At 37.6% G+C, this 13,771-nt stretch overlaps 1 protein-coding gene across 6 annotated transcripts in view; it reads right to left on the bottom strand.

The window, feature by feature from the left end:
* The window catches only part of STXBP4 (syntaxin binding protein 4), a 165,621-nt gene that overhangs the window by 69,691 nt on the left and 82,159 nt on the right, over positions 1–13,771 (bottom strand). For all 6 annotated transcript variants that reach the window (XM_047706529.1, XM_047706527.1, XM_047706526.1 and 3 more), the window contains one exon: positions 3,105–3,281. In XM_047706529.1, coding sequence (XP_047562485.1) covers positions 3,105–3,281 — 177 coding nt within the window. The remainder of the gene's footprint in view (positions 1–3,104; positions 3,282–13,771) is intronic.

Raw genomic sequence — 13,771 nt, 5'->3', positions numbered from 1 at the left:
TGGCAGTAAAAATTGGTTCGAAAGCTTTTAGATGCAATTAGGCATTACCCAGTAAAGTTCATCGATCACCGTTCAACCTAGCACTTCCACTTGAAGATATGAACCCAAGACAAATTGTTATGCATACGGAGCACGATGTTATGTACAAAAATATTTTTAGCAGCGTTGTAAGAAAACAGAAACAATCGGACTGTTAATCAAATACAGAATGGACCAAGATAACTGTAGTATTTCCACTTAAGGGAGTACAAAAATGTGATGAAAAAAAAGTGATGAAAATACATGAACTGGCTATAAATTTCAAATAGATGAATTGCGAAAATAAGAGGTTGAATGAAGAACGCAAGTAGGAAGAATACATGTAGAACATTTCTATTTATATAAAGTTGATAAACAGGCAAGACTCAACAACATTAATTGTTAAGAGATATAAAGATAAGTGGTAAAATTATTGAGAAAGTGGTTAATACTAAATCTAGAAAAGCAGTTACTTCTGAGGGTGAGGGAGGGGAATGCCAACTCGGGAGGGACAATGGATCCTCAAAGGTATTGGCAATGTTTTACTTCCTAAGCTGGAGGTAAACAGAAAAAAACAAAAACAAAAAAGGTAATTAGGTATAGAGATGAGATAAGGGAAAACTTACAGTGAAAAATAAAAACACTGTTACAAAAAGAACCTGTGTCTTAAAAATGAATCTTTGAATCTGAGTTCTGTAATATCTTGGTCCATGTCTCTTAAAGCAATCTCCAATAATTAAAAAAAAAAACAAAACTAAAACACGATTCCTTCTCTTTCTCCACTGGCACTGAGTTTGGGAAATGTTGAGATGCTCTCAACTATCATTTTTTCTTTGGAAAATAAACAAACAGAGATGCCTGTGTGGCTCAGTCAGTCAAGCATCTGCCTTTGGCTCAGGTCATGATCCCAGGACCATACTGGTCTCCTGCTCAATGGAAAGCCTACTTCTCCCTCTGACTGCAGTTCCCCCTGCTTGTGCTCTCTCTCTCTCTCTCTCTGACAAATAAATAAATAAAATCTTAAAAAAAAAAAAAGAAAAATAAACAGAATATTTTTTTTTTTCAGAGATAAGTTAAGGGCTTAGCTTAGAATCCTGTTATGAAAAATGGCATGAGACCCCATTACACTGAAAAAGAGAAAACCTGAATTAATTATATTGCCAGACAACTTAGGACAAAAATGTGTCTCAGCTAGGAGCTGGGACAGAGAATTGCAAATAACCTATGTTTAAAAAAAAAAAAAAAGAATAAATTCATGAGAACTCTTTGAATATTACCTAGAAAGTATTTTTAAAGACTGTTGATTATCCCTCCAAAAGTACATAGAGTTTTATATAAAACAGTACTTCTCAAATGTGTTTTTAATCCTTTTTAAAAATTTCATTAATTTAATTAAAAAATTTTTTTAAAGTGTTCAACGATTCATTAGTTATGTATAACATCCAGTACTCATCCCAATATTGCAGCAACTTCAAGACACATCTCTAAAGGCAAGGGAAATGAAAGCAAAAATGAACTTTTGGGACTTCATCAAGATAAAAAGCTTTTGCACAGCAAAGAAACAGTACTTTTGATATTTTGATAATTCCCAGTATTTTCAGAATCATGTTAAAGGTACTCACATGAAATAAGCATGTATCTCTGATTTCAGAACGTAAACACTGGGCCAAAAATAATAAATATATGTAATATTTTTGAGTATAGCTGCCTTTTCAAGTAATATGATTTTCCCTTGGCCTTGTGTATTATCAAAGAGTGACAAGAACATCAGCTGTCTTTTGGAATTGGTTTAAATGGGCAGATGTGAGAAATGTAATAGTGACTCATAGAGCTGACCAAAGAAAATTTCCGATTTTCTCCTGTATTTTACTTTTCTAAAAGTGGTTTCATTTCCACTTGGTATATTTAAGGTATTTAACTGTTTTATATTCATATAAAGAAACATGAATTCTTTAAGCTCACTTTAAGTTTTCTTGAAGGTGAATTTTTTTTTTCTTTTTAATTAATTTTTATGTTTTCAGCATAACAGTATTCATTATTTTTGCACCACACCCAGTGCTCCATGCAATCCGTGCCCTCTACCATACCCACCACCTGGTGCCCCCAACCTCCCACCCCCCACCCCTTCAAAATTCTCAGATCGTTTTTCAGAGTCCATAGTCTCTCATGGTTCACCTCCCCTTCCAATTTCCCTCAACTCCCTTCTCCTCTCCATCTCCCCTTGTCCTCCATGCTATTTGTTATGCTCCACAAATAAGTGAAACCATATGATAATTGACTCTCTCTGCTTGACTTATTTCACTCAGCATCATCTTGAAGGTGAATTTTTAAATTCACTTTAAGTTTTCTTGAAAGTTTACTAGATTAGAGATATAAATACCTATTCTAAGTGAACTCGTTAAAAGTTATAAAACATATATTTCAATTTACTTAATTTTCTATCTCGGTGAAATAAATGTCTTTTACAGTTTTTGAAGACCTTTCAATGAATATAGTATGTATTATGTTATTAAAAAATCACAATCACAAACTAAAAAAATTCACATTAAAAAAAATCACATTGCTTTCTGAATGGCATTTGGTATTTTGCTATTGAAATTGGAGCCTATTAAATTCAAACTCAGTTTCTTTCTGTTAATTATCTTGGGCCCTGGGCAAAAATTATTTAACATTCACACTTCCTCGAGTGCTATAATCAAAGAGCAAAACCCATCCCTAGACTCTCCTCCTCTCATCCCCACCAGGCAAATTAGCAAGTTTAGGAACAAAAGGGGAAAACCAATGTAATCAATTAGATGTTAAATAGTTCCAGGACTTTATGCCTGAGCTGTACAATGTTGACCAATGACCCAAATCAATTTGGGGCACATGCTTTTCCAACCCCAAGCTATGCGGATAAAGGGACACTCACAACCTTCACATGAGCCCTCCACCCCCATCCCATCAGGACACACCATCCTATCATTGAATAATAGAAGACAAACACTGACCTAGTTTAGAAGTGCAGATGAAAAGGAAATGAAAACAGGATACATGACAACGGCAAGGAAACCATGGTAACTAAAAGAAAGGACGGTTTTGCTTACTTTATTTTGGTCCGAATAATCAGCAAGCTGAGCCTTTAGATCTGTGATCTCGGCCTCTAACAGATGGATCACTTCTTCATAGTCCATTTCCATCCCGTGTGCCTGGCGCTGTGCAGCCTCGGCAAGGTGGATGCGACTTCGCAGGGCTCTGGTTTCTTCAACCACAGCTTTGGCTTCCTGAGGATTTCAAAATTCAGGCCGTTGAAAAAAAATGCCATGTTAAAAAAACAGTTTGGCAAAACAGGTGGAACAAAATCTTTTACTTCCTCTGGAAGTTATAATTCCCAAACTCAATCAATAGATACGTGCTCCTCACATCTCAATTTAAAACTTAGTATCCACCTTATTTTATTATGTAGAGCAAATGCCTGATCTTACTTTTCCTCTCTCGATTTCTTGGACAGTTTTCAGTATGGAATCCCCAACTTCACACACCTAGCATAACATTTTGGAAATAAGGGAAGTAGAAGGGAATTGGAGAACAGAATTAAGAACAGGTTCAACAGATACAAAGAGTAGGCTTCCACAGAACTCCGGTATGTGGTAGTGCTGATGCTCTAGGAAGAGTCTTGCAGCTTCAAAAATAGCTGAGAGATCTGTGGTGTTGTGGACTTCCTTGTGGTCCAAGCCCAGGATCCAAAGCTTATTTCTAGACATCAGTCTGTTTGTTACATCCCCCTTATGATTTACAATGGTAAGGCCTCTGGTATCCTGTGAGTCTCAACACATGAAATTCCTTTTGAAACCTCCTTTTTCCTTACCTCTCCCAACTCCCAAGTATATAATCAGACACCCCTCACAACCCCAGGGCAGAAGCTCTTTCTGCCCACGGGTCCTGTCCCCATGCTTTAATGAAACCACCATTTTGCAACCCTTCTCTCTCTCTCAAAACAAACAAACAAACAAACAAACAAACAGCCAAAAGGTGGAATTCAGTAGCAAAACATTTTGTTATTTCTATAGGGTGCAATGCTCACAAGACATTTATTAGACATGTTATGTCTTAGATGATTCATGTGTCTTTTATCATTTAACCTTTAGAATAGTATCAGAGAGGGTCATTATTAAAAACCATTTTATACATAATTAAACAGAGGCTCAGAGAGGTTACATATCCTGTCCAAGGACACAAAGCAGTGCCAGAGTTTAAATCCAGGTCTGCCGAACTCCAACATTAGTGCTCTTTTCACCATTTTACTTTGCTACTAAATGATGAAACAAATAAAACAAAACTATATACTAGCTACACTTTCCACCTTAGGAAGAAGATGGGGTGACCAAAAACACGTGCTCCCTCAAAATGTGCTTTGGTGTTAGGTCAATGACAGTCCCCTCCCCATGGACACCAATATAATTTAGCATGGCAGTTATTATACTATAAACCATTTATTTTCCTTTACTTGATGCAGAAATCTCATTTTTCTTTCTTTTTTTTTTTTTAAAGATTTTATTTATTTGTCAGAGAGAGAGGGAGAGAGAGCGAGCACAGGCAGACAGAATGGCAGGCAGAGGCAGAGGGAGAAGCAGGCTCCCCACCGAGCAAGGAGCCCGATGTGGGACTCGATCCCAGGAAGCTGGGATCATGACCTGAGCCAAAGGCAGCTGCTTAACCAACTGAGCCACCCAGGCGTCCCGAAATATCATTTTTCTACAATGAAACTTTCGGCTCCAATTGCCATGGCTAATATTCAAGTATGGCTATTTTAATTTTCTTGGAGCTATTATAGGATGCCTACTTATGAGTCTAAATGCATTTGAAATGAAGGGAGAGTTAGAACATGGGCATATTTTTAAGGGTCAGTTTTTCACTCATACATTCAATGTTTATTAAGTACTTGCTATGTGTCAGGTTCTGTTTCAGGTACTGAGGAGAGAGCACGTAACAAAATAGACAAAAAGTCCTCCCTCATGTCCTTTTCAGACCTGAATTTACATTATAGTTTGGGGAGATATACAGTAAATTAGGGATTATCAGTGAAGATCTCCCTGAGATTATATGTAATCAGAGACCCGCACAAAGCATGGAGCCATGAAGGTTCCCCAAGGAGCTTTTTTTGGGGCAAAGAGAATAGTTCGTGCAAAGGCCCTGAGATGGAATTGTTTGTTGCATCTTTAGAGAACAGTGAGGAAGCCAGTGTGGCATTAAGTTGAGAGTGGTAAGAGACAGGCAGAAGGGACTTGTAGGACACAAGGAGTGAGGGCAGGGATGAGGCTGGGGTGGAATGGCCGATCTTAAGAGGCTTTGTAGGCCATGATAAAAACTTTGGTTTTACTCAGGGTTAGATGGGAAGTTACTGGAGGGTTTGGAGCAGAGAAATGATTACGATCTGACTTAAATTATAAGTGGATTAGTTTTGCTGTTGGGTTGAGATACAGCTGCAGGTGGGCCAAGGTAGAGCAGGTAGAAGGGGACAGGTGTAAAAACTATGGCTTGAACAAGGGTGACAGTGTTGGAAATGGTCTAAAGTGGTTAGATTCTAAATGTAGTTTGAAAGTACAGCTAACAGAGGACTTCATGATCACTAACAACATTTACTTAGCAGCTAGTGCATCTAGATAATCATATTATGTGATTAAAAAAAACATACAAAGGGGATAAAGGATACTTTCCTTTTCCTGGTTCCGTTCAGAACATGAAGTATGCCTTACATAAGTGGAAGAACAGAGTAGGGCATGATAGACAAAAAGAACAATGTGAACAAAGGAAGAGAAGACAAGAAGGGATACAATTGAGAAATGGCATTAGATCGATTTTGACTGGAGTAGGTGCTTCCTGGGAGAACAATGGGGAAGAAAAGGCTGAGGAGAGACAGGGAAAGAGCCAGGCTTTGGTAGAAATGGCATGACCGGCAAAAGGGCTTGTATCAGGTAAATCTTAAGAACTTTTGAGCAGAAAATGATTTGAGATCAGAGTGCTTTAGAAAGCTAAACCTGGGGACGCCTGGGTGGCTCAGTTGGTTAAGCGGCTGCCTTCGGCTCAGGTCATGATCCCGGGGTCCTGGGATCGAGTCCCACATCAGGCTCCTTGCTCGGCAGGAAGCCTGCTTCTCCCTCTGCCTACCACTCTGTCTACCTGTGCTTGCTTTCTCCCTCTCTCTCTCTCTGACCAAAAAAAAAAAAAAAAAAAAAAAAAGAAAGCTAAACCTGACAGCAGGGCTCAGGATGGAGAGGTACGGCTGACCAACGGCCTCCTACACCTGATTTAAAGGGCTTGATTTCAGTCCCAGGAACAAAAGGTACAGCATGGGGAAAATAATTAATGGTATCACACCAATGTTGCCTAGTGACAGACAGTAACTACACTTGTGGTGAGCACGGCATAACTGTAGTTGTTGAATCACTAGGCTGTACACCTGAAACGGAGGTAACATTGCGTGTCAACTATACTCAGATCAAACAACAGCAAAAAAACCCAAAGAACTTGATTTCCTTATCTTTAAACCCAGTGGTCTTCTCATCAAAGGGTACTGTTAGGAAGAAATACCTGGGGAAACAGAAGAACATTTACCAAGCCACATCGTTTGGTTCAGGTCAGGTGACCACGTCACGAGTGTCACTGCTTGATCAACCCACATCAGGCTGCGGCTGTGCATACAGGATGGAAATGGATGCCAGTGCTGCTTTGCATGTTTTACACAGACCAGCTCAGTGGGAGGCATGTCTATTCTTATACTCATTTAATAGGTGGAAGACTAAAGCACAGAAAGGTCAAGGAAGTTGCTCAGAATCACAGACCTAAAAAGTGGCTGGACTGGGATTTGAACCCAGGCAGTGCACTCTCAAAGTTCATGCTCTTGGCTACAAAGCCATACTGTTTGTTCAAACTCAGAAAACGATTTAAAAACAAAACAAAAAAAAAACCCAAAAAACCACACTCATAGATGACAATATCAGCCCAACCCTACAGGAGCTTAGGATGTGGACATGACAATACACTAAAATATCTTCGAGGCTGCTACACCATTCCCCATTTTCCATTCAATCAAGCTAGAAAAAAAATATCCTGCCGCTGAAGAGAAAGAGGAGGGGCAGAGAATTCTCCATAGCTGCAATGAATAATAACTAATTTGATGATTTGTCTCCTTCACACTCACTTCAAGCAGCTTTTATTCCTCTATAGAAACAGCACTTTTATTTCTGTTCAAAGAATGCTAGTTAATGAAATGAAGAATCTGGATGGAATTTATATAGCCATGATAGTTCACTGATGGTAATACAGTGTGAAATGCGGTTGGGTGGTAGAAGACGCAGAGGTTCTGATGCTGAATAAATTCATGCTATTTCTTTTGTCAATGTGTAACTGTCAGGTTGGTAAATGTGACCCCTTAGCAAAGTTCTAGCCCAATTCCCACTGAATGGCTGTTTACAAGATGAGTGCATTGAAATGATGACTTTTAGAGGAAGCAGTAAAAAAAAAAAGAGAGAGCAGCAGTGTGCTGTATTTAGCAATGTAGGACCACATAAATCCATTTTTTCCTTTTCCTCCCGGGTCGTCTTCTAATAAATTACTGTAAAGCCTCCCATGTCAGTAACAACTGAACCAGAATTTTCTGAGTCCCTCACCATGAGCCCTAAATCCCATCGGGGTAGATGCTGCAGCCAGTTCATTGAATTCTTTTGTATTAGGTAGAGATTAATTCAGCTTAGAAAGTGAGGAAATAAAAGAGAAATGAAGAGGCAACAGCAATCAGAAAAATCAACACAAGCATGACGTTTTTTTAATACTGAGCAGAATGAGCATGGAGACTGGAAGGGAATCTTGAGTTATGAAGTCCAATCTCTGACTTGGCTTTTTTTTTTTTTTTTTTTTTTTTTGGTGACACTGAGGAAATACCTCCAACTCATGCTGTCTCATTGTAAAATGAGGATTTTCCACCTTACAATTTCACAATGAATCTTCGGGAAACATCACACCAAACACTCCTTTGACAAAGGAGACAAAGGGTATTATCAACTCACACAAAGGGCAGTATAAGCTCAGACAAAAGACAATGTGCTGTGTGTTTTTCCACATACAGCATTTCTTCCCCACAAGGAACATGACATAGAAGAGAAAACATGACTGTTAGAATGAGCTATACCTAGGTCAGAATCTTTGATCTGTGGTTTTTTTTTTTTTTTTTTTTTTTCTGGCTGTGTAATTCTCTAATGCTCTAGGAAACTCAGTTTGTTCAGTTGTATAATGGGAAATAACAATGCCTACTTTATAATATCAAAACAACTCTCACAGGAAGGTTAAAGAAACAATTACAGTTCTTGGTACAGTTCCTCTTTACTGCTTTTGAAAGATATACATAATCACCTATGTGATTAGAGAGTTAGACTAGACAATTTATTAAGGGCTTTCCTGAGGCAATCAATTAGTAATACCAGTTACTGAACTTTAGACAAGTTGTTTGGGAACATAATAACATAATGTGCACAGGTCTTTTTAATGTTAGCAACAATTATGTAAAACCTTCTCTTCTCTAGTTATGAGTCGTAACGGCTCCCTAAAGTAGAAGGAAAAAGCATTAACAGCAGTTGCACGTTTGTAATTAGGCTAGTACATCCATATCAGTAACCTTCGAAATTCTGTAATTTTTAAGCTCATCAGTAAATCTTTCAAAATGTCAATGGCCAACTGGAGAAAAAAAAGAGACTGCCAAGAGATATATGTCTTGGTATAATGTAACTTATGCTACCAAGCCCGAAAGAATACTTCTCTTATCAGCTTCCGACATGCACTCACTGGAGAACTCTTGTTGGTCCTGGTCCCACTACAGCTTGTGAGAAAAGATTAAGGGTTATTGCAGGAAGAAGGCTGTCGAAGGAAAAGTGTTTAAAAGCAAGTTATGTATAGGTTCCTTAACTTGTGTATCAGATTTATTAAAACGTGTATACTATTTCTCCCAATGGATCATCTCAAAGCAATTTGCAGGTATTCATGAATGCATCCACAACTCATTCTGTAAGCATAGATGCACTTGGGGGAAGAATATGAATTCATGGAAGTTTCTATGGGCCTCTGAAATGTGCTCTCTCCTCTCTCTTTCCTTGCCCTTCCTCCATGCATACATCCAGCCCACCAGCCCACCTTCAAGCCTAACCACTTATTAAGCACTGTGAAGTCTTCATTTATGATGTATTTGCAGCCACTCCTTAATCTGCATTCTTGCCACCACATTACTGATTCACATTCTCATCACCTCAATGTTAGGTACTATGAAAAGTCACATAAATGATCACCCTGCCTACTGTGTTTTTCATTCTCACATATTCTGCATGCTTCTGAAGGACCAATTTTCCTAAAATACTGCTCAGGTAACCTATCTCAATATCCATACTTCAAGGCTTTCCACTACTTGTTCCAAATCTGTCTTCCCAGCTTTGGCACCCTCTTACATGATTACCCTATCCAATTACACGACTTGCCAAATTTCCTTACACTGAACTCTCCTGCCTTGAGGACACTTTCCAGCACATTGTTTCCTCCACTTTACCCTTTTTTCTTCATTCGGTTCTTGTCTATCATTCAAATCTACTTCAGATTTTACTTTCTCTGAGCAGCCAGACTACTTCAGCTTACAATGACTTTTTCCTACTTTTATCTTTTATAGTATCTGTTGTCCGTAATTAATCACATGCTTAGTATCTCCTACTCCTATCTTGAGCTGTCATTAAAGTGTTAAGTATTTTACTGCCTAACTTTCTAAAGCCAAAGAATCTTGACTGCCCAAATTAGAACACAAACTGAGAGTAAAACCCTATGTAATATGAACATAGGTACTCCACTTACCATAAAAATGAGATACAACTGGACTGACGGTAAAAATGACAACTTTGTTTTGCATATATAGTAACCACCTTAGAGAATTTTATTAGGAAAGAAGCTTTCATAGAAAAGTTCATAAAATGTTTCAATTTTATAAGACTATTAATAGGACTATATTTCATTTGAATAATTACAATAACAACCATAAACCATGCTATGAAAAGGACTTAATGGAAAGTAAATCATTTCATTATATTCTCTTTATATATAAATTTAAAAATCCTTTCATAGTATTTATCAAGCAAATGAGGTTATATTAAAACTATGTGGGACGAGGGACAGTTACACTTCACTGTGTTTGACAATTGTTATTTCTTGTTTTTTTCATTACATAGATAATTATGTACACTAGTTTGTATTTCCCTACAAAGTACAGTTTTTTATCGCAAGCTAATATACGCTCTCAAGGACTATATAATCGTGAACGTCCTTTCCCACCCCCCCATCCCTGCTTCTGTGAATTACTTAATTCTATGAATTACACACTACTTTGTAAAGTGTGTAAAATGATAGACATTTGTAAATCCAGGAAATAAAGATTTTCTTCAGTTTGTCTAAAAAAGCAAAATCCTCATTTTGCAAAGGAAGATTTGGTTAAGCTTTCTGGAGGAAAAGCAGGTCAATCAAATTATAATTAGCTCTAATTAACCCTCCCAAGAGCTGTCAGCTTCTCTACCTGCACCTGCCTCTTTCTCCAAAAGGTGCAAAACTGAGTTCTGACTCTGAACATCAAAGAAAACCAAAGAAACAATTTTCAATCTCTGTCTATAAACAGAAGTCCCTAATCGAAGACAGATACACAGGTACACCTATCTGATAAATTTTACCATGCAACTTGTTCACAATATAAATATTAATTAGTTCAAATCCAGTTAAATGCATTTAACCCTAAATAAGCACTTTACTGGTTTAGTGAAGGTTGACATAAAAGAAAAAACTATTTTCCTACTTCTCCAATTCTGATTACAAAGGTGCTCAAGGAAACATTTACACTACTGCAAACTTCCTTTCCTGATCAGAATGTAAACTCTGCTTACTGTAACTTGCTACAGCTCAAAGGCTACTTTTGAGCTATCAAATATCTAGAATTTATCTGAAGCTTGGGGTTTAAGAGAGAGATGGCTGCAAACAAATATATTCCTTTCAATTTAACTTTTAGAGTTTTAATTCATTGGAATCACATGACCAAGAGTTCTAAGCTCTAATCTAGATAGCATGGTAATAATATTCTTAAGTTCATTTGGAAGAAAAATAATTCAGTGAGAACTGGTATGTAGATTTTGAAAAACAACAGTAATAACAAGAAAGAAAGAAACAGGGTGGGACACGGCTCAAAGATTTAAGGCATAAATAAAGTTATTCAATAGTTGGTACTGGCCAAAGGGTTAGATAAAACACTCATTCACCCAATAAATATTTATTGACAAAGCAATTGAAAGATAAAATCGCCCCAAACAATGATCTCAGGTCCTGGGATAGAGCCCAGCATCGGGCTCTCTGCTCAGCGGGGGGCCTGTTTCCTCTCTCTCTCTCTCTCTCTCTCTCTCTCTCTGTCTGCCTCTCTGCCTACTTGTGATCTTTCTCTGTCAAATAAACAAATAAAGTCTTTAAAAAAAAATAGCCCCAAACAGACCCTAGATTATGCAATAGTTTAATCTATGGTAACGGAGATACCACAACACAATGAGTAGTTGCAACAACAAATTATTTGGGAAAACAAAAGTATAAAGTGTAGCCCCTCATCTCATACCTTATACCAAACAAAATAATTTCATAAATGGGTTAAATAAAGACAGACATGAGGGCAGGGCAGTTGAAAACTAGGTTAATATGTATCTGAAATCTGGCAAGGAATGGACTTTTAAAAAATTATTAAAAAGGAGAAAGCAGAAAGAAAAAGATCTGACAACACAAAAACACCTGTATTAAAAAATATCTTTGAAAAAAAAAATCAGAAAGGCAATTTATATATAGGGGAACATATCTGCAACAGATTTGGTAGAAAGTAGGTTACTAACTACAATGTAAGGAGATCTATTGGGAAAAGGGGATAATTATTAAGACTATATGAGAAGTGAAGAACCAAAGGGAGTAGGAGGGGATACAGGATAACATGAAGGCCATATGGTCAGGAGTGGCAGAATGTCACTAGCCATCAGATCAGGAAATCAGCTACCTTCAATATTAAAGAATTATGATGGAATTCACCATTTGATTTGAAAACTCATGGTCACAGACAGTCCTTGGTATCTAGACAGTACATCAAAGTACAGTATTTTTAAATAGATTGATTTATTTATGTAGGGTGAGATACAACTAGAGAAGTCTTGTTTTTAATTCTAAAATAGTTTGTGAATAAATCACTTAACCCATTGTCAAAAGTCCCATATTGAAATAAGACTATCAAAAGCGTTTCTCACATAGTGAACCTCCAAGATAAGAGTTTCAGAGTGTCAACTGCCTTATCACTACTTCCTCCTTGGGTAAAATTTACTAGTTTGTCAGCAAATTAATATATATTGCTCTCACATCAAGAAACAGAAAATGTTTGGCCTCTGCATATATGTTTAGAACACACCCTGAAAGGTGCTCTCTTAGCAACTAATGAAATTTTAGAGATTTGTACTTCTTCTTCTTTTTTTTTTTTTAAGTAAGAAAAATTACAGGGAGAAATGCCTACACGGGCAGACAAACATGCCTCTGACAACTCACCAGCGAAAGGGCACCTATTCTGTAATGCTTTCTAGGAAGTGAGGGTGGTTTTGCTCTATTTTACTTTCTTCTCATTGGAATGAAAGTTCCTCATCAAGAGTACATCTGGCTTTCCCAGTGCATCCGTAGAAAAGAGCATTTAATAAATGTGTCTTAGATTCCTTTGCCAAGTCTCCCTTGTAAGTCGCTACCAGGCATGCGTGGAACAATTGATGACAGAGTGTTGAATTGGTCTCTGAACAGCCAGAAAATAAGTGGCGCACAGCAGGGAACCCAGAACCCCAACATCAGTTCTAACTGAGCCAAAAAGCTACAGAAAATACGGTCATCAAATGAACTGGAAGGTTTCTGTGAAGAATAACATCACTTCCTTTCCAAATTCCTGAGACTTGGAAAATTCTGTGATTCTAGTTGATCTGACACCATTCAAATGGGTTCTGTACTATCAACAGGATAACAGAATTACTGCTCAGATTTTCGTAAAACGGTTAAGGCCTTTTCTACATTAAAAAAGAAAACTATTTGGGAACAGGGATTCTGAAAGAGACATCTTTGCCAATGCTTGATGAGAATGCCACATTCACGTCCGGTGACTCACTGGAGATGGCTGGTGTCTGGGCAAACAAGGATGCCAACCGGGCTGCTCTTGTGTTCCTTTTCCAAGCAAGCTGTCTTTAACTTAGGCAGTTTCTTGGGCAAAGTCTAATGTTGGAAAATACATGGGTCATGTTTTGATTCACAAAAAGGGAATTAACGTTGAGAAAGAAATTCGACTGAGTTTTTTTCTTTCAAATAAGTTTCTCCACTCGGATTGCTGCCTATCATCATAAGAGGTTTTTAATTTCTTTTCTTAAAAAGACTCTTTTTGGGCTTTAAAAAAATCATTTAAAGATAATTGTAGATTACACACAGTTGTAAGAAATAATACAGAGGGGTTCCCTGTATGCTTCAACAAGCCTCCTCCAGTGGTTGCAATTTGCATGACTGTAATAGAATATCACAATCAGGAAACTTCATTGATGCAATCCACAAAACAATCAGACCTTACCAGATTTTTTTTTTTTTTAGATTTTATTTATTTATTTGACAGAAAGAGAGAGAGAGAGAGGGAAAGAGAGAGAAGCCGAGGGAGAGACAGATT

The sequence above is a fragment of the Lutra lutra genome, chromosome 16 (assembly GCF_902655055.1).
Source record: "Lutra lutra chromosome 16, mLutLut1.2, whole genome shotgun sequence".
Taxonomy (NCBI): Eukaryota; Metazoa; Chordata; class Mammalia; order Carnivora; family Mustelidae; genus Lutra; species Lutra lutra.
The sequence above is the reverse complement of the archived record's forward strand: the minus strand, read 5'-3'. Positions and strand labels throughout refer to the sequence as shown.